Here is a 27,493-nt window from a genome sequence, read left to right as displayed (position 1 = left end):
ATAACTGGTCTTCCACAGTCGAATCTCCATTTTCGGATGCTAAACCAACACAGCTGGACATCCTAAAGTTTGTGTTTATGTCTGCGCGCTACCTTTCCGACTAGAGCCCTAAAAATAGCTCGGCCGCATCCTGCCGTGATGCTGAAGGTGCAGTCATCTTTCCCCTCCGAAGGACACAACACTGTCTGAAGTTTGGGGGGTAGTGGGGGGGGAGAGTGGCGGGGAAGGGAGGAAATGGTGACTACCGTGTGACAAGCGCGCTGTTCCTTCCTCCCAGGCCTGAGAAACAGGAAGTGCTGCACATAAGGCATTATTGTGACGGAGAGGAAATGCAAGGTCCTCTAAAAAAAGAGCTCCAATCTGGTGGTCATTGACAGGAGCCTGTCCTCCATGGCTCCACTGAGACTTGTATCCACCCCCCGGTCACAACTTGACTGTTGAGATATAGAAAACACGCGCCCATTCTGTTACCACACAGCACTGTAGAGCGTAATGAATCCCCTGTGCTCTCTTGCTGTGGGAAAGCATTACCTCTTGCATGTTTTAAGTGCATTAGCTCAAAGATAACATCAAGTGAATCGGCATTAGGGTTATATGTTAAACCTTTTGTCCCCTGCTAAACCCACCTACACACAGACGGAGCAGCAACAGCGTTTCAAAGGGTTAAAGGAGGCATATGGGTAGGATCCACCCTGCTTGTGTTTAGCAGAAGCTGAGGAGGAGCTGGTTGCTAAGAGAGATGCAAGGCTTTGTGTCGGGCTGCCTCCCAGTTAATTAAAATCCTACATTATCTGTTTCATGCTTTCAATTAGAAAGCTCTGGAAAAGGGCCCAAGCCTCTGCATGTAGATAACCATAGCAATAACATTTGATTAATACAGGGGGTCCCATTTGCACTGCAGGCTGCAGCAATGCCCTGCTGTTGTGTCCACGGCTTGTTTTGATCTCAGACACTACCGCCGACGATCCAGGAAAAAAATGGCTGTATATCGCCTCTCTGCAAAATCTGCATGACACCTCAAGCAGCAAATTAATTGGATAAGATTGGCTTTTGTAGAACACGGCAGGTGCTGGCCACCTGTGATCAAGTACATCTGAACTGCTGCAGTCAGTATCACAGTTTAGCCTGTGCCAAGTCTGATGGGGTTTTTTTGTTTGTTTTTTTGTCATCAGTAATCAAAAGAAGTGTCGGCTAGCAATGTTTTTGCTCAATTAACAGCAGATCCATCAATGCTCATCTCGGCTTTCCACAATCAATTAACTGCAACACAGAAGCCAAGCTGTACAGGCAATCAATCACGCTTAGCTTAGCACATTACGATTTATGTATGCTGTGCTGTTTTTGGTTGCAGTTTGTGTCCCATCAGCCAAAACTATTAATTCTTGGCACTTTTGAGACATTGTGACATCCTATCACAACACAAACCATACAAGAAAAATAATAGACATTTGGATTTTTGCCTTTTTAATCAAAGAATATGAGTCGACCATTTCTTTTCAATTATGCAGATATTACTGTTAAAAGTACAATCAATTACCCCTTAATCAGAACACATTAGAGAGATTTAGTGGCAAAACACAAAAAGCAACACACATCAAGGAACAGACAAGAACAGCTTTTATACCAACACAAATCCTGTGTTTAAACTTGCAGTACAAACAAAATAATCTTGTTGTTTCAACATAAATGACTTTTAAGAAACACCTGACGTCAAACAAACCTTTGCAAAAACAGAATATTTACTGACCTCTACTGGTCACTCTAGGAAATGCCAAAGTATGAAAGCAAACATCTGTAATCATGTCCCTGAGTGAAGATGAGACTGACCGTCCTTGGGCAGGTCATCATCATGGCAGTCAGACTGCAGCATTGTATCCTGTGTAGGTGTATGGCTCAGATTTGGAGGAGACATCTTCATCCCAGCTGGATTTCTGATGTCCCCAGTGCAAGTGCTGGGGACCTGAGAAGGGGATCTGAGCAGGTGGTATCTGGAGAAGGAAGCCTCTTCCTACTGAAGGTAAAGTTGGGTTGCATGACTCTTTCCCAAAAGGTCTTCCTCTGCCCATCATGTCCATTAGTACTTCTGTGCATCCTCTGTCCTCACTTGCAGATGGAGACATTTGTTTCCTGAGGTCTGGCACAGTGGCTGGGACCTGAGGCTGGGCTGCCAGGTTGGAAGAGGCATGAACATCCATAGAAGAAACACTGGTGACTCTCGAAGGGCTCATGGGTGGCTGGGTGATACCAAGGTCCACTTGTAGTGATGAAGGTGATTCCACAGTTGCAGGTTCAAGAGCGTCTGGCCGTGTCTCACTACGTTCCTCTCCAGCGGGTGAGTTCTGGGATGAAGACTGAGGTTTGGGGTTGAAGCGAGCTAGCAGACCCTGCTCTGTGACAGGATAGTGGCCCGCAGCCCATTCTTGCCGCTCGCTACGCATTACATCCAGCTGCCTGAGCTCTCTGGGCAACTCCAAAGCACCTTCCTGTAAATGCAGGCAGGTAAAGGAGAGGTTTATGTGCTCACCAAGATGATTTTACATTACTCCACATAACAGGCTGGTTCAACAGAAGTGCTAACCAAAAGTTCATGATAGCAGTACTTAGATACATTCTTTGTTTTTCATATAAAAGTAATACACCAATGCATTTTTTAAACCTATCTAAGCTTCATGAGAAAATAAAATGACAGACCTGTACAAGACTATAGTAAGACTAGAAATGCAGTGTTTGAATTAAAAAATGTCTTTCAGCAGATTAGGACTTTTTTTTCTTGCAAATGTAGTTTTTATACCTTTTCATAATATATTCCATTAGCCATTTAAAACTGTTCTGCCTGCATATTTAAGCACGGTGTGAAGCATTTAATAAAAACTAAGGTCAATGTTAGGCTAGTGAACTACACAAGCAGAAAGAAATATACAAACTTCGTTGTCACAAGCAAAAAAACAGATGTTGCTTTTACTTGTTTGATTATAGTGCGTACAGTGACATGTGTAAGTTAGACATGGAAAAACACTATAGATTTTTAATATAGTACAAGCAATGTCATGATTTTTTATCCACAACAGAAATTGTTCTAAAATGTGCATTCTAAGATTGATGATTCATTTTTTCACTAAAGCAAAAAAAAAAAAAAAGGATTAAAAATTGATTTTTTTTTTTTTTTTTTAAAAGAAAACTGCTTGGTTTTTATTCTACCCACCATGCTGACATGCTCCAGTTCATCAGGTTCATAGTAGCTGCAGTTGAGGTAGGAATCCACCAGAGCCATGTAGTCAGTCATGAGAGCGTCCAGCAGCACCAGTCTGAGAGGCTGGAGGTGGATCACTGACAGAGCCATCACCTTCAGCAGGGGTACAGGACAAGGTCGCTTGTACCACATCTCCTTCTCATCCTGTAAAAAACACACATTACTCATACAGATCAACGCGTATACCAGATATACAGTTTAGAAAACCATCATGAATGTGACTGTGTGCTGCACCTTGGTGAGCTGTGACTTTATCTGAAGAGTAGAGAGCTGGGAGGACGGCACCTTCAGATGGAGACTAACCACCTCCTGGAGAGTACTGACTCTATCGGGAAGGAAACCTCCAGTCTCTGAGTAGAAGCTCATGACATCTGCCACCTTAAAACATTCAAATAAAATCAGGAAATGAATACACAACTATATTTACAGAACAGAACCACAAAATGCAAAAAGATGCAGTGATGTAACTTCTAAGATACTGCACATGTACCTGGGTGTCAAAGATGTTGGCTAGTTTAACTCCAAACTGAGTGATCAGACATCCAGCAATGGCCCTGCAATCATGAATGACCTGTACCAAATGTAAAATCAATGCGGATGCTATAGTAATAATAATCATCACTGTGAGTGAGCAGGATTTCTAAAGCGTTTACACTACTCACCTTTAAGATGTGCTTACTTTCCAGGATCATGGAGAGCCCATTCTTAAATGCTCGAGCTCCAAGTAAAAGGACATCAAATAGGTACACCTTGTTTTTAGTGGCAATCTAGATGAATAAAGGTCAAGTTATTTACTTTTTTTCATTCTTGTGGCGAGGAAGGAAGTTCTAAGTCAGGATCAACAGGAAAGGAAGGACTCAATGAAAATAAAATGATAAAATTGGATCTTCTCACCTGCAGCCAACACAGTCTTCCATTCTTAAACACCTCGACTCCTTCAGCTCCCACACCGATCACATGCTGTTTCTTGATGTGCATTACCTAGAGAATGACAACATAATACTTTAATCTGCATACTGAAACATAAGCATGAAGGGATTTAAGCAACAGATAACAAATATTAAATCAACTCACAGCAGATCCAAACTTCTCATGAAACTCATCGATTACTTCAAAGTTTATATACTCTTCATCATCACCGTCATCTGCACAAAAGGATCATCCTGACAGTGACAATCTCTCTTTCAAAACAATCGGTTGTAATGTACTATTGAACTCACCCGATGTGATTGTCTTCCTGTATGGCTGAAACTTTTCTACTTTCAGCTGCTCTTTCAGTTTGTGCTGATGAGTATTTCTGTGCAGCATATTGTATGTTGCAGGTTATTTATAAGTCAGAGTCAGTACGGTGTTGTCAGCAATGCTGACCTCTGTTTTACTTACCTATCGTGACTGTTTGCTTCTTTGGTAAATTCCACTGTTGGGTTAATTACACAAATATTATGTCAGATGTCCAAACTGAAAGCAGAAAGTGTTCCAAAGCTCAGTCTTTACATGTGAACTCACCGTTCAGAATTTCATGACCAAAGAACACTTTTGTTCCAGGAACCCTGCAGCCATTACTGCCACTTACTACAAAAACAAACGTTACACAGAATTAGCAAATGCCTTTAGATAAAAAAAAAAAACAATTACCTGGTCCACTATATTTTTAGAGTATTAAACTGTCAAAAGGCTAAATACACGCGGTCACAAAGTTTAATAAAACCTTACTAACCGTCTGCTAAAACCAAGGTTTTGTTTGGATTGATGCGTTGGACTACTCCCAAATAGGACCCAGTCCTGAGGGTCAGTTTGATGCGTTTTCCTTTCAGGGTGGAAAAGAACTGGACGTCGTCTATAACCATTTTAAAGTCAGGCAAGAGTTGTTTCGAGCAAATAAAATAGTGTTAGCTCAGTAATATCGGGCTCTATGCACAGTAGCAAGTTGTCATTTAGCTAACATTAGCTAGCTGTTGTTAGCGCGCGGCTTCACCTTGATCCTAAACTGTCAATGTTGCGTTCAAACGCAGTTGTTATTTCTAGCCTCTCAGGCAAACACGGTCAGACTAAATATAATTAAACAGTAAATGCAGTTAAAAATTAAAAGGCAAAATCTAACATCATTTAACTTTATATTACCTTTGAAAATTCGTATAACGTTAGTCTGATAGTGTTTTGTGTGTGTGTGTGTGTGTGTGTGTGTGTGTGTGTGTGTGTGTGTGTGTGTGTGTGTGTGTGTGTGTGTGTGTGTGTGTAAAGCTGTGTGTAAAACTGTGTGACAAATATGAAAATTTCCGACTAAGTGCTTTGCTTAAAAAAAACGAGCATAAACACCAAATGCTGTCAAATGGGCAGACGAAAGCAATGTTTTTATAGACGGAGACGGAAGAGTGAAGCCTGTGATGGAAACAACAGGAGCAGGCAGAGCTTCTGCAGTAAGTACTGTCTACTCATTAATGCACCACTGACTGATCAATGTATTCCTATAAAGGCTGCAGCAGCTAATTCACAGTATCTGCAAAAGACCAGAGTGTTCCCAGGAAAGCAGCAGGTAGCTCAATATATCCACCAGGGGGTGACCATAGCTCAAGTATTGAACTGTTAGTCCAAGGTCTTTGACTCTTCTGGCTTGAACAAGAAAGTCTGGTAATTTTCCATCTTTGAAGTCAAAGTGTGGGCAGTATATATGTATACATATATCACTGCACTTTGTTGACCTCCGGTGCAACTTTAGAGGAATACATTTTGGGACTAAAGTGATCTTGAGCAATAAATCCTTCACTGCCGCTTTCTCTTAAACCCTAAAGACAACACCAGAGACAGACTGGCTACTAATTGTACAAAGATAATAGGAATAACAATGTACATAGTATACAGGACATAAAAAGTAAGGTGATGTCATAAATTGCTGCCCACAACTATTCCATTTTTACAGTTTAAGTAAATATATTTTTTTTCTAATTTTGCTCATTTTCATTTGGGGTGCCTATCATCAGTAGAGGTAGAAATATCATCAACCCAAATATAGTATCATATAGTGTCAGAAGCTGTGCTCCTCCTCAAGTAGAAATACCTTTAAGTGTACATTTTAATTTTTCTGTTATTTAAAGCTAAGGTGGAGACTCACACTGAGGTAGTGGGTACATATACCACAAATCCTAAACAGTAATGCAGTATAACCCACTTTTTACACCAATACAAACAGAATTTAAAAAAAAAAATCTAAGTAATACATTTCCATAAGAGGTTCTAGGCTCAATATCTTAACAAAAAACCTGAAAGGAATCAGATTTTGATGTGCCTTTAGCCACATGGGGGCAGGCTTAAGGCATCACTGTCTGCTCTGATAACAGCAGTGACTCAGAAAAGAGTACAGACGTGCTTATCTTATCACAAATAGCCAGCTGCTAGTACACAGGTTCTCATGACTTCAGTCTGCCTGTGGCAACACATGAAAATACTGGTCAGGGGTAGACGCCACACATGGTGCCACCTAATCAAAGGAAGGATGTTCTGGGGTGCAGGAGGCTCAGAGCTGTCTCAGATTTGATCACAGACTGTGTTCTGTGTTATTTGTATTGTGGTCTGTTTTGGTTGTCCTGAGGTTATGCCCAGTTAAAGTCAAGTATAAAAGTTGAAAGCTGCAGAGATAATTCAACAACATGCATTTTTTAGTAGACTGAATGCTTTGTGATCAAAGAAAAGCTGCAATGAGATGCATTTTTAGGCAGAGCATTGGTTTATCTGTAAAACTATGAGTAAAACTATAAGGATCTTAACTTGAAGGGAAACCAGATGCCTTCATTTTTAGAAAGAATGTTTAAGAAGCCTTTTCTGTTGTGTTTCCCCTCTTTCTTGCAGGAAAAAATTTTCAAAAACAGCAGAAAATATCAGCTTTTAGGTGATGGTGGTATTCAAAAGTTCAGCAACAGTAAGTAAAATAATCATCTATGAAGTAAAATGTTAAAGTGAGGATTTGGTTGCTACATGAATCCCTAACCTCCTCTTGCATGACTGCGATAAGACTTGTCAGACTTCTTAAAAAAACACTCAGAAAACCTCATCTTTGGACCACACACAGCACAATAACTTTATCCCTCAGATATAAACCGCGATGGAACCTACAACCAGTGTTATCTTTAAAGGAAGATCCACCCTTTCCTGTTCTGCACAAACAAAGAGTTTTGGTAAAGCAAAGGAGGAATCACATCCCACACATTATCCAGAATGTATTTATGTCGAGGACTCCCAGGAGACATGGATCCAGGTTTTATGTGAACATAATGACATTTATTTGCTGAATATAAATAGATTTGGGGATTCGGAGAAGAGCGGGCGTGCAGATTACAGTGTGGAAAGTGAGTGATTAGATTATTAATGCTTATTACGGAGTCAATTGAGCGAGATGATAGTTAAACGTATTAACTGCTCCTGCTCATATCATCGCGAGAGACTTGGGCGACCTCCGACTGATCCAGTTGATTAAAGTTGTAAAGAATAAACCTGAGCACGACTTCAGACGCGCGTCATAATGACTGGTGAAGTGCGGAGCCCACTCTGTGTGAGTGACAAGCCCGACAGCAGCGCGGCCGCCCACTCACAGACAAGCTGGGTGAATCTTAATTGTGTAATGTTCATTGACGAGTCAGCACAATGCTGCTGAGACCGCGGAGGCGCACCGAGCCGAGCACAGCGATGAAATGCTCCCATCGAGGAGAACACAGATGGACAGCCTAGTTCAGCCGCTCGTCGCCCAGTACCTCGCCATGGGATGCCAGTCAAAGGAAAACCAGAACGAAAGTATAGCGCCGGACGAAAAAGGAAAAGACGATGCGTAAGTCGAGATCATCTTTTCACGTTTTTTTTTTTTTTTTTTTTTTTTTGCTGAGGAGTTTCTGGAGTGGGTTTTGCCCGAAATTGTGCACATTTATTTCAAAAAAGTACCCGGATTGCTTCAGATATCAGTGTTGTGTTGATTATAGTTCCTAAACAGGTGTGTCTCAATTTGTGCCAAAACTGTGCCAAAAATTGCCTCTCCAAGTCGTTTACGCACAAACGCGCTGTCGTTGGTGAATGGTTGCTCTCTGACCTGCTACACCTAAACTGCATATACGTTAAACTAATTCTCCTTTTGTTTAGTGGTCACTCAACAGGTTAAACTGGATGTCCGCAATCAACTGGTATTTCCCTAAATTAAAGGAAGGAAATGAGAACAATGAATAGCAGAATGACATAGGGCGTTCTTAACAAGCTCCAGTTTTTGTGACTATTTGAGCAATCATTTAATATATGCAGCCTGATAATCTATGCTCTCTTAAAATCATGGTTTATTTTCTGTAACTTACATACAGTCATACTCTGATCATCTTCAAAGCAAACAGAGAAAGGCACACTTTCATTACAGCAAGCCCTCCTGTCCCTCCTCCCCCTCACTGCTCTTGTGTTGGTGTTTCTCAAGGAGAGTGACGCCAGGATGCACCTCCAGGTCTAGAGTGTCTCCTCCAGGCCGCCCTCACAGGTTCCACAAACCCACTCCGGCTCAGACCGCCCCGGGTAAATCTGTGATGTCTCTGGGTCACCTCACCAAGGGGGCATGCTGGGAGGAGCTCATCCAGGCCTGCCTGCAGTTATTCGGTAAGAACAAGCTGACCTGCATTAACACTTGTGATGAGTTTTTACAATGTGCTGTCAAGTGAGAAGTGGGGCCACAGGTGGTGCAACACAGAAATATTCGAATTCTATGGGTGTCTGGAGGAGTTGGACGTTAATTTAAGTGAGATCACACATGCCTAGGAGCTTCACTAGAAACCAACACAGACATACGAGATCACATACGGCTGTAGCTTAGAATGAGTTTTGTTTTTTTCCCACCACTCTCTCTGGCATATTGTGACACTCCAACAAGCTTGGACAGGCCTCTAACAAATGAAGGGGGAGTGCTTTGGATTTTTAAGTGTAATGCTTTGTCTTAACTTGCCTGAATATATTTTTGCTCTGTGTAGTACGCTGTTGTTTGAAAATGAAGCCCCTCCCACTGATGCTTGCCAGTCTGATTTTGTGTTTTTACATCGTGTGAACCTTGGAAAAAATTATATTTCATGATTACTTATTTTACATAATTGCTCATGTTTCAAGCAACATTGTATTTCATGTTTTAGTTTTTCACTGGATGCAAGGTACTGTATATGGAGTGTTTATTTAAATAGGGGGAAAAAAGCACAGCCGTTACTGTGTAGGCTGTAGTTGGATCAATCAAGCAAAGATCATTGGCTCCATCAAGTTGTCTGGAGTGCTCTCAGAGTTATGGTGATTGCGTCTCTGAAGAGACAAGCTTTCAAATTGCCGTTGCCTGGCTACGCAAATGCAGTAAGAGCGGTGGAGAAGTGTTACAATGGGCTGCACATAAAACGACATCCCATAACTACATTTATCTGTGGAGAGGTAGAAGCGGGCACTAATGACAGTCTGCCTCTCATTTTAGATTCATGAAGGAAACAGAATTAATGAGAAGAAGAGTGAAGGAACCCTTGTACAGTACCAATACACTGCTGGGAACATTGCTTAAAAAATGAAAGTCAGTGTTATTATGCAAAACATGAGAATCATACGCACATGCGATGAGATGTTATCTCCCTGTAAATACAGTGTGTTATGACTGGGGGTTTTCCTTGATAAAATGGAGCACAGTCCTGCTCCTCCTGGCTCACATCACAGGTGAACCCCTAAGGTCCGCGAGTCCGGCCACCTTTTCAAATATGAGAGTGCACGTAAGAGTTATTTGAAGGATTACCTGATGGCAGCTTCAAGCCTGGCTGAGCTGAAAGGTCAGCTCCCCGAACAGCAGTCCTCAGATGCTGGCCAAGCTTTGAAATGCAGAGCGCTATGAGGTGCGGATCAATAGCTGTTGACATCATCACTCTCTCTAGACCACACTGCACCAGGCTGTGTCCAGGACATGCCCTTGTTGATTTATAATGAGACAAGTTACATTTAGTTTGTATTAAATGTTCTCCATTTTCTTTACTGTAGATTTCCTTAATGAATTCTATTGGCCTGACAGAAAACCCTTGATCGTGGCTGGGTTTTTTTGTTGTTGTTTTTTTGTCAAACATACAGCCACAGCTGTGTCAGATCAACTTAAGTAGGTCTACATCTTTATTAACACAAAATGTCAAGTGACAAATGTGTTTTTTAAAAGAAGTTATTTAAACATTCACTAATTAACAGCATAGACGTGGATATAATAGTTGAAGTTGCAATATTCCTTTGATTGGAATTATTTATTCCAACTGTTTGCATACATACCATTAGCACGTGGAGTGACAGAAGCTGGACCTTGCAATCATTAAATCACTACTTCTATTTTACTCTTTTAATCCTTTATCTGTTACTTAATTTATTACAAATGTAAGCATATCTTTATGCGAACTACTTTAACCACTTCATCATTACTTGAAGCAAATTAGTTTAGCCATTTTTCAGTCACTTTAAGCTTTTAAAAAAAATTAATTTAATAAAAAAAATTGGGCCATTTAGTCATTACTTCAAGCTAATTATTTTGGCCATATACATTAATTTAAGTTAAATACTGCAGTCCTAAATCTATTACTTTAAGCTAACTATTGTAGTAATTTATCACTTATTTTAAGCTATTTTTTTGGCCCTTAAACCATTACTTTAACATAACTATTTTAGCCATTTGTTCATTAGTTTATGTTGAATGTTGTAGGTTTTTATCCATTGATTCATGGGAGCTGTTTTAGCCTTTCATCCATTATTTTAAGCTAACTATTTTAGCCATTTCTTCATTACTTCAAACTAAGTATTTTGGTCATTAATCCATTTTTCTAAGCTAATTATTTTGGCCATTTATCCATTACTTCAAGCTAACTATTTTAGTTATTTATCCATTACTTAAAGTTAGCAGTTTTAGCTATGTTGTTCATTACTTACAGTTAGTGATTTTAGCTACATTATCCATTACTTCAAGCTATTTTAGCCAGTTTTCCATTACTTTAAATGAACTATTTCAAACATGTAGCAATTACTTTTTGCTGTTTTGTTTGTTCATTACTTTTAGCTCTTTTGTCCAAGCAACCATTACTACTGTTGCTTTCATTTATCAGTTTCAGACTTTTATTTCAGCTATCTTTTTAACCACCTTATTCATCTGTCCATATCTTCTTTACTTTTATCAATCTATGTTACCTGATTCAACTTCTTGGTCCTCTTGCTAACTATTTTTTAAACTCGTTGAAAATCGCTGTTGTTAAGCATGGATGCAAAGATGTTATCTGTAAAGTTGCAGTGAATCCCGATTATATGAAGAATTTTGCACAAAGTACAGAGATAACTATCATCCTCTGCCTGACTTGGATTCCTCTTAAACAAAGAGACCATCCAATATGATAGGCTCTGTCAAAACAAGGAAAAGTGACGTGCGGGTTTGGAGTGGCTGATGAATGTCTAAGATAACCTTAAAACTAGGCCAGGTGCTTCATGCCCTCGGCAGTGTTTATCACCGCCCAGTATCGTGCAGTTCCAGTGTAGCGGGTGGCAGCTTTCCTAATTTTCCAGTCACTACCAGAGAGTCCAGAGGGGATTTCCTCCTATAATTAACCCTGCACAGGGAGGGTTAGTGGTTGGAAAGTTGTGAAAAATAGGATGGAGCAATTGTTTACCTGATGGAGAGTCACGACTTCCTGTTGTGCATTTACTGTAGGTCTGACTTTGGCTGATTCACAACATGAGCGTAAACTGACAATTATATTAAAGCAAACTTAAAACTGCATTTACTAGAGATGCCCAGAAGAAGTGATTATTAGGCTCGTGTTTTATCTGCACCAAAGCTTTGCTATCTTTGTCATGTATGTCATTTTGAAAACAAGACTTTGTTTCACATGTCTCTTTTAACTCTCGTAATGACTTGACTGGTGAGGTCATTAACATTCACTGGGTTTACATGGTAGAGGCTGTGTGTTACAAACAGAAACACACCCCATGCAGGATATGAGGGCTGGATTAGTCAGCTGCAGCAGGAGTGGCAAGTTGCATACAGATAACAAAGATTAGAAAACATGTTGCCATGGCGTCCGAGGTATTTCCAAGGTGATGTGGTTTAAAAGTGGGTCCTCAGACGCCTGATGTCCTTGATGGTGTCAAGATACTGGTAAAGCTTAAAGGGAAACAATATTCAGCCTGAGAATTCGCAAATGTTGCTTTTAACGTTTTCAGCACGGTGCATTAATTCTCTACAGGCTGTGGAACGGGAAGAAAGATAAAAACAGCCGAAAATGTCCCACAGTATATAAATAATGCTTTCAAAGCTGCAATTAAACGCTCTTCCTCTTTATGCCAACCTCTAATTCACTGCCTGTTACAGTAGTTTGAAGTTTCGCAGGAGATAAGTGGTGTGCTGCTTTGTTTGAGTGTGCAGGAAAATGCCGTTTTCTGCAATTACAGGTCAGATCTGCCGTTGTGACATTATGTAATGTTTTGTACACATGTAATCTAATTTTGCGAAGCGGTCGACAAGAAATTCTCTGTCTGCGTGGGTCTCAAGATGCCAGTTGTGGCACGGAGTCAGACAACCAAGATAAGGAGAGGTGGTCTGGTCACAAAGAGAGGAAGTTAGATACATGCAAGGAAAAAGGAAGCGTAAAAGGTAGTGAGAGAATCAAGTCGCAGACGTTCACACAATCAGAGGAAAAGGTAAATCTTCAGACACGGGGTCTGACGACAGTGCGACTAAAAGCATCAGTTGGTGTTTCACTTGGTTCACCTAAGCCTCCGTTCTCCATTGATGGAATTATCTATGGTACATCTATGCTACGGTTTTCAAGATAATGCTTGAGGTTTGTTCTGTGTTGTCAGTTAAAGGAGGAATATCTTCCTTTACGTTTCACCTCAATGTAAACTCTGATTAAAAAAAATCAAACATGCTTTATAATAAAATGTTAAGAAAATTGCCATGAAGAGCCCATAAAAGCACTTTATCCAGGGACATGATTTATTTACCAGATGTAATCAGTCCATTAGGGAATGGTAAAATGGGAAATTTTCACTTTACTTATCTGTCTTGGTCCAAATGAGGACTGGAATGGTATTTCTTTTAACTGTTACTTTCATTGTCTGTTAGTTTGCCTATTTTTCTATTAAGTTATCCACTATAAAATGTGTCCCCCAGCTGAAGTAGATAAATTTCACCTTAATCCTACTAACTGGGTCACATGCAGACCCCAGAGCTACACTTTATGTCACGTTTGCTTTGTTATTAGCGCTTTTGAAAAATATGACTGTATCAGGGTCCCGTGGGACTCCAGTCAAAAGCACCCAATTCCACCCGTGCAGTTTTAAAAGGTGGAAAACTTAATCGAGGTCATGTTGCCGTGGGTTCTGATTTTTAGTATCACACACTATCAGTGGGGTTTTCTGTGAATCATTTTGAAGGGGGCAGACGCAAATGCAGCAGACACAGATTTCCTCATGTGCTATGTCTATAACCCCTAAATACTGTTCTTCCTAAGATAAGATGATGTACAAAGAAATACATCATTTCATAATAAAATGGTTTCTGGCTGTAAAAATTTAACATTTATGTTCTATTATACATGATAAGTGTATGAAGTAAAGAGTTACGTATATGATTGACATGAAGTCAGAAAATAATCAGGACAAATATGCTGATACAAGCTTCAAATGTTGGTAAATAAGCTTTTAAGAACTAAGGGGGATTGGAGTTGAGATAAAAGCTGCAATTTGTATTAAAGAAACATATCTGTTGTTTTTTGTGGGGGTTTTTAACAAATATGCAAATTTGCTGTAATTTTCTTAAAAATAGTCTTGGTTTTTTTTCCAGATGACATTAATTGTGAAACTAATAATGTCAAGAGACGATATAAGTTGGAATTTTGTTATAATACTTTATTCTTGGGGACCACAGAGACACCAGTCTGTGGTTAGATTGACAGTAAACTGTCTTGATATGTAGTAGTTAGAAATCCAAACCAGTAAACACATACATGGGAGGAGTTAGAAGCAGTGAATTCTGCGGCATCTTGCTTAAAAACATGATATAAATGATTAGTTGATCATCAAAATGGCAGATTTTTGTTGTTGTCAAATACTCAGTCTAACCAAATCAGCTAAATGTTGCAGCTCTGCAGATGATGCTCCTTCCAAACCTGCCAAGCTGAAACTGTGTCATTCCAGTTAGATTAAACTTACTGTTTAAAAACTAACAACCAAATATATGTTGGTCATCACTGAATGTAGTTAATTCAATATATTTACTAATGTTTCTTCCACATTATGTCAAAAGATATGTCCATAAAACATGCCACAAGCATTGTACACATTAAAGCAGCACAAAAATAACACAAACATGTTGCATCTTGGCTAATTCTGGTTTGCTAAAACACAGACAGGGGAATTTCTCGTGTCACTAAAACTCGTTTTCTTGTAACTCAATTTTGTTTTGCAGACACGGACGGTTGTGTACGTGGGAGCAGCCACCTGCTGAACATCACCCTCACCATGCACCGGCTCCTCATCTCCTCCAGTGATCTGCTGGACAAACTCACCGCTCTATATCCTTCGCCAGTCCGTCTTCAAGCCGCAACTGCTTTCACAACACAGCCTCGTGATTCAAACAAAGGACCGGCCAATTTTGAGCAGCAAATGGAACACGGGATCAGATCGCTGGCTCTGCTGTCCTCCCTTCGTTCGGTTGTCAACAGCAACGTACAGTCAAGCTTGTACTTGGCTCACAATGCAGCCTGTAGCTGTCAGTGTAGAATGTGATAGGCAAGTGGCAGTTCGTGTTTACTCCTACTGTCAGTCTCTGTGAACCCTTCACATCTAATATATCATTTGACCAGTTTTGGTTTCACTCTGCAGCTTTACTTCACTTTGAGCCCTGAATCTTTGTGATTCAATAACAGGGAATCTGTTACTATTCTGGTCTCTTTCAAAAATGCTTGATTCAGTGCCTTTCATTTTCCCTACTTCATACCTAAAAAAAGCATGTTTTTTGTGATGTCTTGTGACTTGAGTGGAGGGCCTATAATCTAAGCTTCCATTCAGGAAACAGCAGTGGCGTCACAAAGCCCCTCAGAGGAGCTTGCGGGCCCGGCGAGCGGCCTTAGGGTTTCAGGTGTTAATTACCTCTGCCTCTTTCACATACAAGTCCTCTTCAGCTATATATAAACACAGACCCTCCACTGCTTAAAGAGGGCTCTGCTCACACAGACCCACGTCAGAGCACACACAGCCCAATGGCCCCTCTGCTATTTTTAACCCTCTCGTTCTGAGCCGAAGACCCAAAAGGATGCATCAGATAAATTCAGTGTGTGGGTTACGATCAGGGAAGAGACACCGGGGCCGTTAACAATCTTCACCACAGTCTGGCCTTGGGATTGCGTGGGCAGTTCTTCTGCTCCCATGACGCAATTAGCCTTTTTATGTGCATCACTTCAAGCCGATTTCTAGCAATTGAGAGCCATACTGTTAGTCCATTTATAAAACAGGCTTTGTGTGCTTTTGTGTGTACCGTATATAAATTCATAGGGCAGAGTTTTCAAGAGCAGCATGCAAAATGGAGGGCAGAGTGACCACAGAAACTAATAGTATTCTCGCGGGCTGACAGCATCAACGACAACCTCTTTAGAGTCCTGCCACCAGACAATGCACATGAACAGTTGTTCTACAGCGTTCGAGACACTGATTTTGTGTTTTCTTTTTACATTTTGTTATTCACTTACCTCTGTATGCCAGAATGATTCATTCAGTGGTGCTCATCAGAGTTTTTGCTTCATGCAGTCGCCTCCTCCCACATTACCAAATGTCACTTGTGTTTGCCTTTTAGTTTAGTTGCTGTAGTTTTTATTAATGAGTTGTTTGCAGGAAAGAAGCGCCGCAGTCAAATCAACCATATGTTCATTATTTACTCAAAACATACCTGTCTTGAACAATGTTGGAGATCAGCAGATGCTCAGGAAAGATAAAGTAAACAAAAGTATTGCCAAACTTGAAACACTTTCGACTCCTGATCTGAATCCCAGCTTTAACTTTTCAGACAATTGAAGCACACTTCAACCAGGTTAAAAATCATTTTTCATCAGCTCCTTAACTGAAGTCCTCACATTTAAAACGGCAGTGGACAATGAGCAGCCAACAGAGTGCCAGAGGATATGCTACCTCATCAGGTCAGTTTCACACCGACATAATTTTGAGGATCTAATTTAACTTGTGCTGTATGTATCAGTCTCATTGGTATCTTTTCCGACCTCCAGGCATTGGATCCAGGAATTCTGGATGATGTTCCGGTTGCACCACAGCTTGACAGACAGCCTGGATGAGTTCCGAGATCTGATCAGAGAGCAGGGACAGGAGCGTCTTTGCTCTCTCCTAGAGACCAAATGGATGTAAGTGTTAATCTCTGACCAGCTGGCCAACTGAGACATGACTCTTAGTTGTTTGTTTCAATCGCGAAAAGTACTGAAATCAGTCACGATCAAGAACACAGCCTCTGAACTGAGAACACTGTAACTTTACAGCTGTAAAGTAGCAGCAAAGTCAGAGCAAGCATATATTTTCATATTGTCCCCAACTCGGAGTCACCTTGTTCCAGCTTTTCATTTACGTTTCAGTGTGTCGCTCTTGTGTCGAGTGTACCCAATGTATACAAATATAGATTATGATTATGATCATAGGCTATGAGTTTAGAGTTAATTTATGAAAGAAATTACAATTGGAAACAATGCAATTAGCAAGTGCAAATGGTGCACTTTAGGATATACAAGGTGCAGCTATTAAATACTGAGACTAATCTTTTAAATAAGTTGTATTTAACTTCAGCAAACTGAAACTGTCAGGGGTTGTTTATGCTCGTGGTTGATCAATGTATACTACGTGGTTCGGACATGGATGCTGTGTTTAGAAATTGATATCTGTCAGAAAAATTGTAATTAGATTTTGACCAAATAGTTCAGGGTGAACCGAACCAAGCTAACTGTAATTTTCATCATAGGATTCAACCATAAACAATCGTCTGATTATTTGATCATATATTCTTAGGGAATTATATTTTCTCACAGCCGAAATGCTTTGTTTTGTCTGAAAGATTTTCAGTTTCATAGAAGACTATAAAAACTGGAAATATTCACATTTGAGAAGCTGAAACCTCCTAATTGTTGACTTAAAGAATCGGTTTCAAAATGTGGAGAATTTTTAGAAATATTAATGGCAACACTATTGTATCATCTGGAAAATTTGATGTGTACAAAACATTCATTAATTTCAGCATGGTTTCTAGAAATGTTTGCATCTTGACTAGAACTAAAACAACACCCCCACACATATAACAAAAAATGTAAAATTGATAGTTCTGATCCTTGGTTATGATTGACTAAGACTTGTTCAAACCCACACCTGTGACTGCATCATGTCAGTATGGCAACAAATTTGCTTCAAAATAACAGATTCTGTTGTGAATTTTGATTTACTGGGTGGGATGAGTGTGGATGAGTGGTGGGAAGAGATATCTAAGTGCGAGACTTTTCCAGCAAGTACAGATGCCTTCGTTTTAGCACTTAGATATTCCTGGATGGCTGAGAATCTTCACTGACAAAAAGATGGACAAGAGACCGATAGAGGAGACAGATAAAAAAGACATAAGACATGATGAAATTAATGAGATACAAACTGAAGAGCTGGAAAAGACAAGATATTAGGCAGGGACAGTTAAACAGACTATGCTTCCTTTTAGATGTTTCAAAGCCTTAAGTGCCTTTAGTTGTTCTAATATCCCTTTAATGGCTGCCTCTTGGGTCTTATTGCTTTAATTTGTGAAGTGATGCTGTTACTTCTCCTCTTCTGATGGGGTCATGTCATGTATCTTGGTGTGTATAGAAGTGAGCGGGACTGGTCGTGGAAGGCCAGCCAGAAGATTAAAGCTAACAGCAGTAAAAAGAGGAAGGTCTCTCTACTTTTTGATCACCTGGAGCCCATAGAATTGGCAGAACATCTCACCTTCCTGGAGTTTAAATCCTTTTGCAGAATATCAGTGAGTATACGCACTCATGTCAACTTAACAGAGCATTCATCTGTATGTTTTGCACTTTGTTCATTTGAAATACTTCTTTATGAGCCACAAGCCAGTCAGTGTTTCCTCCATGCAGGAAATGCCTTGCAGTTTCCGTGCAGCGGTTTATGCTTCTCTCTCTGCTCTCTCTGCCAGTTTGTAGACTATCAGAACTACATTCGCAGCTGCTGCATGAAGGACATCCCTGTGATGGAGCGTTCCATCGCCCTGTGTAATGGTATCTCCCAGTGGGTTCAGCTGATGGTGCTGAGCCGGCCAACTGCTCAGCTGAGAGCTGAGGTTTTCACAAAGTTTATCCATGTGGCACAGGTAATGGTTAAATCTACTCCCACCACTACACTTATAGTTTCTGTTCTCATTTTAGCCTAAAAATATATTCAACACATTTCCTCTTGCCTTATGTCTACGTGCTATTTTTCACACACCTTATCTAACTAATAAGAGAGGGACTATTGTGACACTCTGAGCAACACTATAGATCCTGTATAATTGGCCGTTGCATAATGCATCTTCACAGAGAGCAGGTAATGATTCTGAAGAACCCTGCTGCAGCCTTTTAGCCTATCCAAAGATTTTCCCATTAGAAAAATATTAACTGAATGCAAGCTAATGGAGTCGTCAAGTGAAACGCACTGAAACACTGAGGAGTTTATGGGAGTGGAAAAGACAGAAATGACTGGTAGGTGTAGGCACAGATCAGGCCTCGCTTGTTAAAACCACTCCAGTGTGAAGCTGCGTGCAGCCTGCTGAGAAGTGATACAGTGGCTTCAGGGAGCCGTTACACAGGCTTGTACTCTGGAGGACCTCTTGCACTGTAACACTAATGCACCAGTCTGCTGCTGCTCACTGCTGTCAACCTCAAAACCCACGGGTGTGGAAAAGAATTTCACACCATAATGCTCTAGTGACAGCACGAATTAGAGAACTGAAAAGAGAGGGAAAAGCACTTCCAAAAAAGAGTGAGATATCAGAGCGCAGTAAGAAAAAGCCAACAATATAAGTGGCTTATGTAACGCCAGTGTTGTGGATTATATAACCAGGGCTACCTGGAACAAGTTTAATTGTGCGTGTTTATATGTGTGTGCGTCAGTGGACTGATATGTGTATTTTTTGTGCTCGTCTACCAGAGTCTACATCTTATGCACAACTACAACACACTAATGGCTGTGGTGGGGGGGCTATGTCACAGCTCCATTTCCAGACTGAAGGACACCACCTCACATGTACCCAGTGAGGTCACCAAGGTAAAATTTAAGTGATGGCAAAAGATCCAGTTCAAAGTCAGGGATCAAAACATGTTGTTCACTACAAAAAATTCACTTCCCAGGTATTGAACGAGATGACAGACCTGCTGTCCTCCTGCAGAAACTATGACAACTACAGGCAAGCTTACCACAGGTGTACAGGTTTTAAAATCCCAATCCTTGGCGTCCACCTCAAAGACCTGATTTCGGTCAATGAGGCCATGTCAGACTACGTGGAGGACAACAAGGTGAATGTCCAGAAGCTCCAGGCACTCTACAACCATATCAACGAGCTGATCCTGCTCCAGCAGATCCCACCCAGGCTGGAAGCTAACAAGGACCTGGTTCATCTGTTAACGGTAGTGAACCTCCCAGCGCCACTTTGTATATGGGTTCTTTTAAAATTGTTTCGTGGTTTCATGTGATTCACTAAGTTGTATTGAACACGAGCACAAATGCAAATGAGTGTGTTCCAGCATGTGGATTGTCTGTGTTTGTGTGGGTGTGATGAGAGCCTATGATCTATGAGTGTGTGGGTGACAAACTGAATGTGAATGAGAGTGAGTTCAGATTACTGTATTGTGTTATCTGTGTGTGGCGTTTTAATCATACTTGAACGACAGATGCCCATGAAGAGATAATAGTTAGCCTGCAACCTGCATTTGCCCTCATCAAAACATGTTTCAAGGAGAAATCTAGAGGTACAGCGAGCTCTTTGTGTTTGTCTCCCATGTGCTGATATGTGTTCTCTCTGTTCCTACAGCTGTCCTTGGACCTTTACTACACCGAGGATGAGATTTATGAACTGTCTTATGCACGGGAACCCAAGAACTGCAAAGCACCTGTGAGTGATCGAAACAAAAACACTTTAACATCTGTTTATCAGCTGGAATTACAATAATATTTTGATGTTTTGCGAAATACTCTTATTAATTGTATTGTTTGCTCTATGTCTGTACCATACATACAAAGCTATAGGCAGCAGCTCCTTAACTTAGCTTAAAGACTGGAGAATGGCCAGTCTGCTGGCTATCTAACAGTCAAAATCAGTAGAACCAAAGCTGTTAAGGCTCACAGAAACTCCTCAACATTTTGTAAAAAACAGGCTTGTTTGCTTTTCTTTTTGTGCTAAGTTGTGAACATTGATATACCACTATTATGTCTATGAAGCTGTTAGATTGAAGACTGAAAATAGGGAACCTCCTTGGAATCAAAATTTACACAAAGTTCAGTAATCCTTAAATGAGAAGTTCAACATCGTGGGAAATGGATCTTTTCCTTGTCTAGAGTACAACAAAGGTCATCTTCATGTCTGTAAGCTATGTCTGTATGAAGCTAAGGCTAACAGCTAGTTAGACATGGGGAAACACCCAGCTGGACTCTTTCATACACATACCTCTAAAGCTCAGTAATTAGCATGCAATAACTTAGGTGCTTAAACCATATGAAATCTGAACTGTAAAACTTTTATATTTGCAAATTTTGGTCTTTTGCAACAAAGGGATATTTGGACGTTAGTCATTTCCCCCAGCTTTCCAGTCTGTATGTGATACTTAAACAGTTATGCAGAGATGTCGGGAAACATAATTTCTAGGAAAACATTCTAGTTGTTTATCTGCCTTCTCAGGCTTGTTTTTAATGACAAGTTTATTTTCTATCAGCCAGCCACCCCTTCTAGACCTGCAGTATTTGTGGACTGGGCATCCGGTGTGGCTCCAAAACCCGATCCTCGAACCATCAGCAAACATGTGCAGAGGATGGTGGATGTAAGTGCTTCCTCTTTTCAAGTGTGGCCTCCGCATATCTAGTCAGCTATGCTGTTATATAATCATAATCATCTATTTTAACTATTCTCCTGCGTGCTGCCATTTTGACAGCCCGCTCTTGCAGCTATTGTTCGTTAATAGTCAAGCAAGAACAGTGTTTGCTTCTTGTCTCTCACAGTCCGTGTTTAAGAACTACGATCATGATGAGAACGGCTTCATTTCTCAAGAGGACTTTGAGAAAATTGCTGCTAGCTTTCCTTTTTCCTTCTGTGTCATGGACAAAGAGAAGTGAGTATTTGACAGGTCACGCACCCGCTCTGAGCTCATTTGTGACTTCAGAGTGGAGGAAGCAAAAGTGGTATTTGTAGTGTAGCAACAGGAAACATGAAGTAGCTGCAGAACTAACCATAAAGCCGCCTTTAAATATTGACATGAAAACCAACACAGCTGATGCTAATGAGTTTTCAAATTACACAATGACAAAGTGGGATATAGTTGGGCAGATGAGTGGATGCAGTTATTAATAAATCAGTGAAGAGGGAAGAGAATAATAAATTACAAAAATAACATCTGAAAACGCCTTTTTAAATATTTATTTTGGCAAATACTGTATCATATTTCCTCTATTGAACCGTGGTATATTTTTTATTTGTTGTGGCTGTGCAGGGAAGGCCTCGTGAGCAGAGAAGAGATCACGGCTTATTTCATGAGGGCCAGCGTCATTTGCTCCAAATTGGGTCTCGGTTTTGTCCACAACTTCCAGGAGACCACTTACATGAAACCCACTTTCTGTGACAACTGCTCAGGATTTGTAAGTAGACGCACAATCTCACGGGATGTAGGTGTGTGATAATATTTACAAGCATCTATGTCGCTTCATCAGATTCACTTTTTACAAACTCAGTTTTCTCGTTATATCCTTTCTCAGTTGTGGGGTGTCATCAAGCAAGGCTACAGATGCAAAGGTAATTATTGTGCTCACAGTTTTGCTTTTGCGTGTCTGTCTCTGGCCAAATGTCAGTCAGTGTCACGCTCAGAAACAAGGAGAGGTAAACACAGTGTCTTGTGGGGAGCAGGTGAAGTGAAGTGTGGTTTCTCAGTTGCATATTGCTAGCTAAACCTTGCAGCACGTGAAAAAAAAAGGAGTCTGCTCTCACAACCGCAGTTTTCCCCCTCCCCCGTCCTTTAGCAGATCTGAGAATTTGTATTTGTTTGCTTGACATTAAGCGTGCACAGGTCTGAGAGTTGCATTTGCAGAACAGATAGCGTTCAAAGAGGAGTGATGAGAAGCTCAGTTAGTCAAAGTTAGACTAGTTCCGGCTGTGACATGTGCGTTCTTTTGGCCTGTGCAGACTGCGGGATGAACTGCCACAAGCTGTGCAAGGATCAGGTGGCGTTCGAGTGCAAGAAGAACACCAAAGTGACCAGCTCCACTGACAGTCCGACGCCGAGCTCCACGCCTGTCGCCACGGGCCCCTCGGAGGGTGGGTTGGCTTGATAGAGTTCATTCACAGTGCTATGTACACACTGTTTTTTTTTCTTGCATATGTTCCCACAGATGCTCACAGTTTCACCTGAAGCATGCAGACAACAACAAGGAAAAGAACAGGAAAGAAACGACTACATTTCTGACATATGCCATCTGGTGGCAGAGAGTCTTTAAAAGACTTTTCTCCACCAACTAAGCGGTGCTGTTTCCTGTAATCACTGCTGGCCAGAAAAAACAATAAAAGTCAGAATTTGCATGATTTCAGAGAAGTAAACAACTTTGCAGAGTAAGGTGTGCTGTGAGGGTGATTTCCCTCCAGCTGGCAGCAGAAACGGTTTCACTTACAGTAATACTCATTCTGCCCACCTGCTACACGAAAGCTACTATACTCAGAGCAGAGGGACTTTCGATGTTACTTACTATGAAGTGACTTACCAAAAGACATCTTAAAAACACGGGGGCTATATTTCTCTTAAAAGTGATGCAGTATTTTGTTCTTGTGTTTTAATACATACTGATCTGAGTGGAATGTTTAGACCCGCTGAGCTTATTCTCCTAAAAGATTTTGATAAAAGACTGAACAAGCAACATCTGTTTTTCCATCTATCTAATTTGCAATATTTACTAATGACTTTCTCTCCCCAGGTTCAGAAGAATGTCCTTTCCCCTACCCGCCTGATGAGAGCAAAGACTGGAGCCCAGACTCCCCGGTCACCTCCCATTTGAGGCCCCGGAGAGTCCACAGCTGCACCCAGACAGATGGACCTCTGCTGTCCTCTACCACCGCTGAAGCCAGCCGCCTTCAGCCTTCTCTCTTAGTCCCAGCACCGCCGCCTCTCACTTTGTGTCCCAGCCCGGTGCCCCAGAGGAAACAGCGACACTGTGCCAAGTGGGAAAACAGAGCTACTGTTGTGCAAAGGCCTAAAGAACCAGAAGAGGACAACAAACCCAACTATGAGTCTTTGGAATCAGTGAGTATCAACACTGTTGCTGCACTCAACTCGAACGCACCACGTCTAATGCATGTCACACTAATCTAATATCTCATCTGCAGGACAACGAGAGGCTCCAAAAAGCCAACGAGACACTACGTAGGAAACTGAAAGAGACAGAGCGGGAGGTGGAGATACTAAAGACACTGCTGAAGAGACATGCTCTCCACCCTGTGGAGGAGGACTCCTCCTCGTAGACTCAACCATACACTGAACACTCTCCAGGGAGGCTGGTGCTGCCCCCATATGGCAGTATGTATAAATCCTAATCTCATGGTCATGAACAGTACAGGTATTTTATCAGTATAATGAGACCCAGGAAGTTTGCAATCATGTGATATAAAATGTGACACGATGCACAACCAGGGTGTTTGGATGCTAATGTTACACAGTAGGTCAGACAACAAGTAATAAGGACATTTGAAGGTGTGAAGATTTTTTGAAAGCAGCTACAGTACACATACAGTATACCAATTTGATTTTTAAAGAAAAAATAAAAGGCTCTTGTGTTGTATTTAAAGGAGTTTGATATGAGAAGAACGAACCCCTTTATCCAATGACAATTATTAGTATGAGCATTACTCACTTTATTTAGTGAACCATTAAAGTAGTTGCAGGTAAAAGTGTAAAAAATAAGACATCACTGAATGAAGGAGTGCAGTATTTTAGAGTGAAAAATATAGCCGAATGTGTTTGATCAATTCTTGATCAGTTAACGAGCTTAGATATTTATGTTAAACATAAAATGGAAACTGGAGGCTGCAGTGAAATGTACGCAGCCAGACAGTTTTTAGAAAGCATATGACAGGTAAGTTATTATTATTACTAGTAATGAATAGAGCCCACTGATTATAGCAGCAGGATGAACGCTGGGGTGCTCTGTTGCTGCTTTGTATTGTCGTCCCTGATGTTTTCAGTGCTTCTGTTCATATTTATTGTCTGAAACACTACACAGCTCATATGAAGAGTGAGATAACTGAACATTTTGTACAGTATAGTGGTACTTTCATTGGATTATTTATGCTTACGTGTGTTGGCTTCATATTGATGCTTTTTTTAATTGTGCAGCCATGTCATTTTATTATTATATTGTCCATTGTAGCAGCGCTGTACTGTGAACGGGGCTCAAGATACATGTATTTGTAACGTGCGTAGTGTACTGTAAATGCAAAGTATACACAGTGCCATCTCAGTTATGTCAGTTTCATGCTTTCTCTCTCAGTATTGTTCTCATATTGTTCTAATAAATAATGAACATTCTATATAAAAAATCATTTTCTGTGTTGCTCAGTTTGACCACTGGGTGTCACTAAAGCCTTATGACGAAAAGCCTCCTTCCTAATGATTGTTTACCATCGACTCAAAAGGCTCTTCGTCTGTAAATGTTGCGCTCTAATTAGCTGTCTGTGTGTTGAGCACTTAAGACTATTTCTGTCAAGCAAAAGAGCAAAAAAATTGTTAGAATCAGATCTTTTTTTCTAATAAATTGTGGTTAACTTTAATGAGATTGCTTTAAATATTAAAGTATTTATTGAAAGTTTAGGTGAGGTTTTTATTAACCTAAGAGGTAAATTTAGGAACATGTACAGTATATTGTTTTTTAAGCATCTAAAAACTGTTGGAAATGTGGACTTATGAGATTTAAAGACAGATTGTGTCACCCTGTTGTCTGGAGATTGTGCCAGGCTACCCTGTCCTTGGGGTTTTGCTGCAGGTAATGAGTCAATTCCACAGTACATGTTGGCCTGTAGATAATGAGAGGGCACCTGTCTGCTGTTTGGAGGAGTAAAGATTCCAACCGAGCACCTAATCCTTCACATTTTTGCAAAACCACACTGTAAACAGCCAGTGATTTTACACTGCTGTACTCTTGGTGCAGCAGTTCTTCTGTGTACATTTCTATGGCTGCAATTCATCCTGAGATAAAGAAAGCCATTCGACTTAAATTATATTGTGCTTCTTCATTTCGTGCAGCTATAATGACTTGTTGCCTTGCACTGGCTTGGCAGTGAGCAGTGAAACAGGATAGTCTCTGAGGCATAGCAGCGGCTCCCAAGCCAAGCCTTGGTGACAGCTAATTTACTTTTATTTGAATGTGACACCCAGCTGCTGGGGAGTAACACCCCAAGTCTACCAGGCTCCATGCACACTAATGCTGAATAATTTCCAATATCATGGCTGGCTGAGAGAAAGTGACAGAGAGAACATGTGTTAAACTCGACTAAAGATGGCCTTGCAGAGGTTGCATTTTTCCCCCATCATGCCTGTAATAAAAGCTTGAGAGGAGAAATGGATTTACCCTGACATACTAAAATGGTCATCATAAAGATAAATATATCAGACTAAAATCCATTTACAAAGCCAACGGAGAGTGTAAACATAATTAATTGTTGTGCATTTAAGCCTGGAGAAGATTGCAAGACATATGTAGGCTAACTGATACAGTGCATGACTCTACTCTCCATACATTCACAGCAAAATATGACACTTCAAAAGTTGGCCTAATTACAGCTGGCAGGCAGAGATGATTTATCACCCAGACATCAGTGTACTTGGGGGAATTGGGCCATTGTGAGATCCCCATAAGTTAACTAAATCTGCTAAGTCTAATGAACACACTCTAAAACTAATTAGGGAAAGATGTGGAACAACCCATTATGTCCCCATGATACCAGGAGTGGAACACAGAGAACACAAAAGAGAACACAGCGCATTTAACACACAAGTCGACTCTCATTTCAGCTACACAAACAAAAAGCCACCGCCACAACGCCTTTAGGATACGGCAACACCACAGCAGAACTCCACTAATTCCCTTGATTATTAAGCTAGGTTCATTAAGTTCTAATGATGGCCAAAGGACCCTTGTGGAAGAGCAGAGAGAGAAACTCGAGTGAAGGTGCTGGAAACAAAAAAAAAGAGAACAGACACACATTTTGCAGAATTTTTCCTGGAGGTGGCTTGAAAATTGAAGCCATGGTGAAATGTTTTAATTAACCTTGATGATAGTGGAGGATTGTAACGAGAGAAGAGCTGCACTGGAGTTCAGAGAGAAACTGCTCTGCTCGGCTCTGTCCCTTCTTTTTGGGAGGCTTTTGACAATCGTGTAGTTTTAGCTTGATAATACAAAGTAATCCACTTATCAGTTCCTAGTAGAACAGAGAGAGAAGAGGGAAAGAGTGGAGCTGATACAAGGGTAATGAATGTGTGGGCAGCGTTGTTGACTGTGCAAGTACCCACAAAGAAACATCAGCTTACCTTTCTGGCTCTGACTTGCACATAATAAAGCAGTGCACACACACACACACACACACACACACACACACACACACACACACACACACACACACACACACACACACACACACACACACACACACACACACACACACACACAAAGCAATCTATGGGTGCAGAAAATTCATATCCTGCAAATATCCAGTGAAGTGGTTTCATATTATTCATCATGCTGGCACATCAGACAATGTTTTGGCACACACATATATATTTTTTTGTCAGGAGATAAAGACGCAAGCTAACAGAATGATATAATGAAAAGCCAAAAACACATCTTTTTCTTTGATTTTTGTGTGTGTGTGTGTGTGTGTGTGTGTGTGTGTGTGTGTGTGTGTGTGTGTGTGTGTGTGTGTGTGTGTGTGTTTGCACA

At 40.7% G+C, this 27,493-nt stretch overlaps 2 protein-coding genes across 2 annotated transcripts; one reads left to right on the top strand and one right to left on the bottom strand.

Annotated features, from left to right (window-relative positions):
- Positions 1-1,456: 1,456 nt before the first annotated feature.
- Positions 1,457-5,256, bottom strand: exd1 (exonuclease 3'-5' domain containing 1). The gene is made up of 11 exons (XM_023292833.3): positions 4,968-5,256; positions 4,757-4,822; positions 4,634-4,667; positions 4,471-4,547; positions 4,325-4,395; positions 4,145-4,231; positions 3,913-4,017; positions 3,741-3,821; positions 3,485-3,628; positions 3,203-3,394; positions 1,457-2,483 (listed from the first exon to the last, which is right to left on the bottom strand). The coding sequence occupies exons 1-11, from the start codon at positions 5,095-5,097 to the stop codon at positions 1,857-1,859; spliced, it is 1,614 nt and encodes a 537-aa protein (XP_023148601.2). The 5' UTR covers positions 5,098-5,256; the 3' UTR covers positions 1,457-1,856.
- Positions 5,257-7,476: 2,220 nt separating this feature from the next.
- Positions 7,477-25,111, top strand: LOC111583646 (RAS guanyl-releasing protein 1). The gene is made up of 17 exons (XM_055006253.1): positions 7,477-8,066; positions 8,691-8,866; positions 14,715-14,822; positions 16,377-16,437; positions 16,525-16,656; positions 18,143-18,296; positions 18,471-18,644; positions 19,463-19,579; positions 19,663-19,938; positions 20,343-20,423; positions 21,241-21,345; positions 21,524-21,633; positions 22,012-22,156; positions 22,274-22,310; positions 22,698-22,829; positions 23,480-23,805; positions 23,889-25,111. The coding sequence occupies exons 1-17, from the start codon at positions 7,933-7,935 to the stop codon at positions 24,021-24,023; spliced, it is 2,403 nt and encodes an 800-aa protein (XP_054862228.1). The 5' UTR covers positions 7,477-7,932; the 3' UTR covers positions 24,024-25,111.
- The last annotated feature ends 2,382 nt before the right edge of the window (positions 25,112-27,493 follow it).

This window comes from Amphiprion ocellaris, chromosome 20 (genome assembly GCF_022539595.1).
Source record: "Amphiprion ocellaris isolate individual 3 ecotype Okinawa chromosome 20, ASM2253959v1, whole genome shotgun sequence".
NCBI classification, from domain to species: Eukaryota; Metazoa; Chordata; class Actinopteri; family Pomacentridae; genus Amphiprion; species Amphiprion ocellaris.
This window is presented reverse-complemented; position numbering and strand designations above follow the sequence as displayed.

Bases quoted from the DNA above. Each gene is read 5' to 3' on its own strand.
- exd1 (XM_023292833.3), bottom strand. From the start codon at position 5,097: ATGGTTATAGACGACGTCCAGTTCTTTTCCACCCTGAAAGGAAAACGC. The intron at 4,548-4,633 runs GTAAGTAAAACA...TATGCTGCACAG, and splicing joins GAAGCAAACAGTCACGATAG to AAATACTCATCAGCACAAAC. The intron at 3,629-3,740 runs GTACATGTGCAG...GAATGTTTTAAG, and splicing joins CCAACATCTTTGACACCCAG to GTGGCAGATGTCATGAGCTT.
- LOC111583646 (XM_055006253.1), top strand. From the start codon at position 7,933: ATGCTCCCATCGAGGAGAACACAGATGGACAGCCTAGTTCAGCCGCTC. The intron at 16,438-16,524 runs GTCAGTTTCACA...TCCGACCTCCAG, and splicing joins AGGATATGCTACCTCATCAG to GCATTGGATCCAGGAATTCT. The intron at 22,311-22,697 runs GTAATTATTGTG...TGGCCTGTGCAG, and splicing joins GCAAGGCTACAGATGCAAAG to ACTGCGGGATGAACTGCCAC.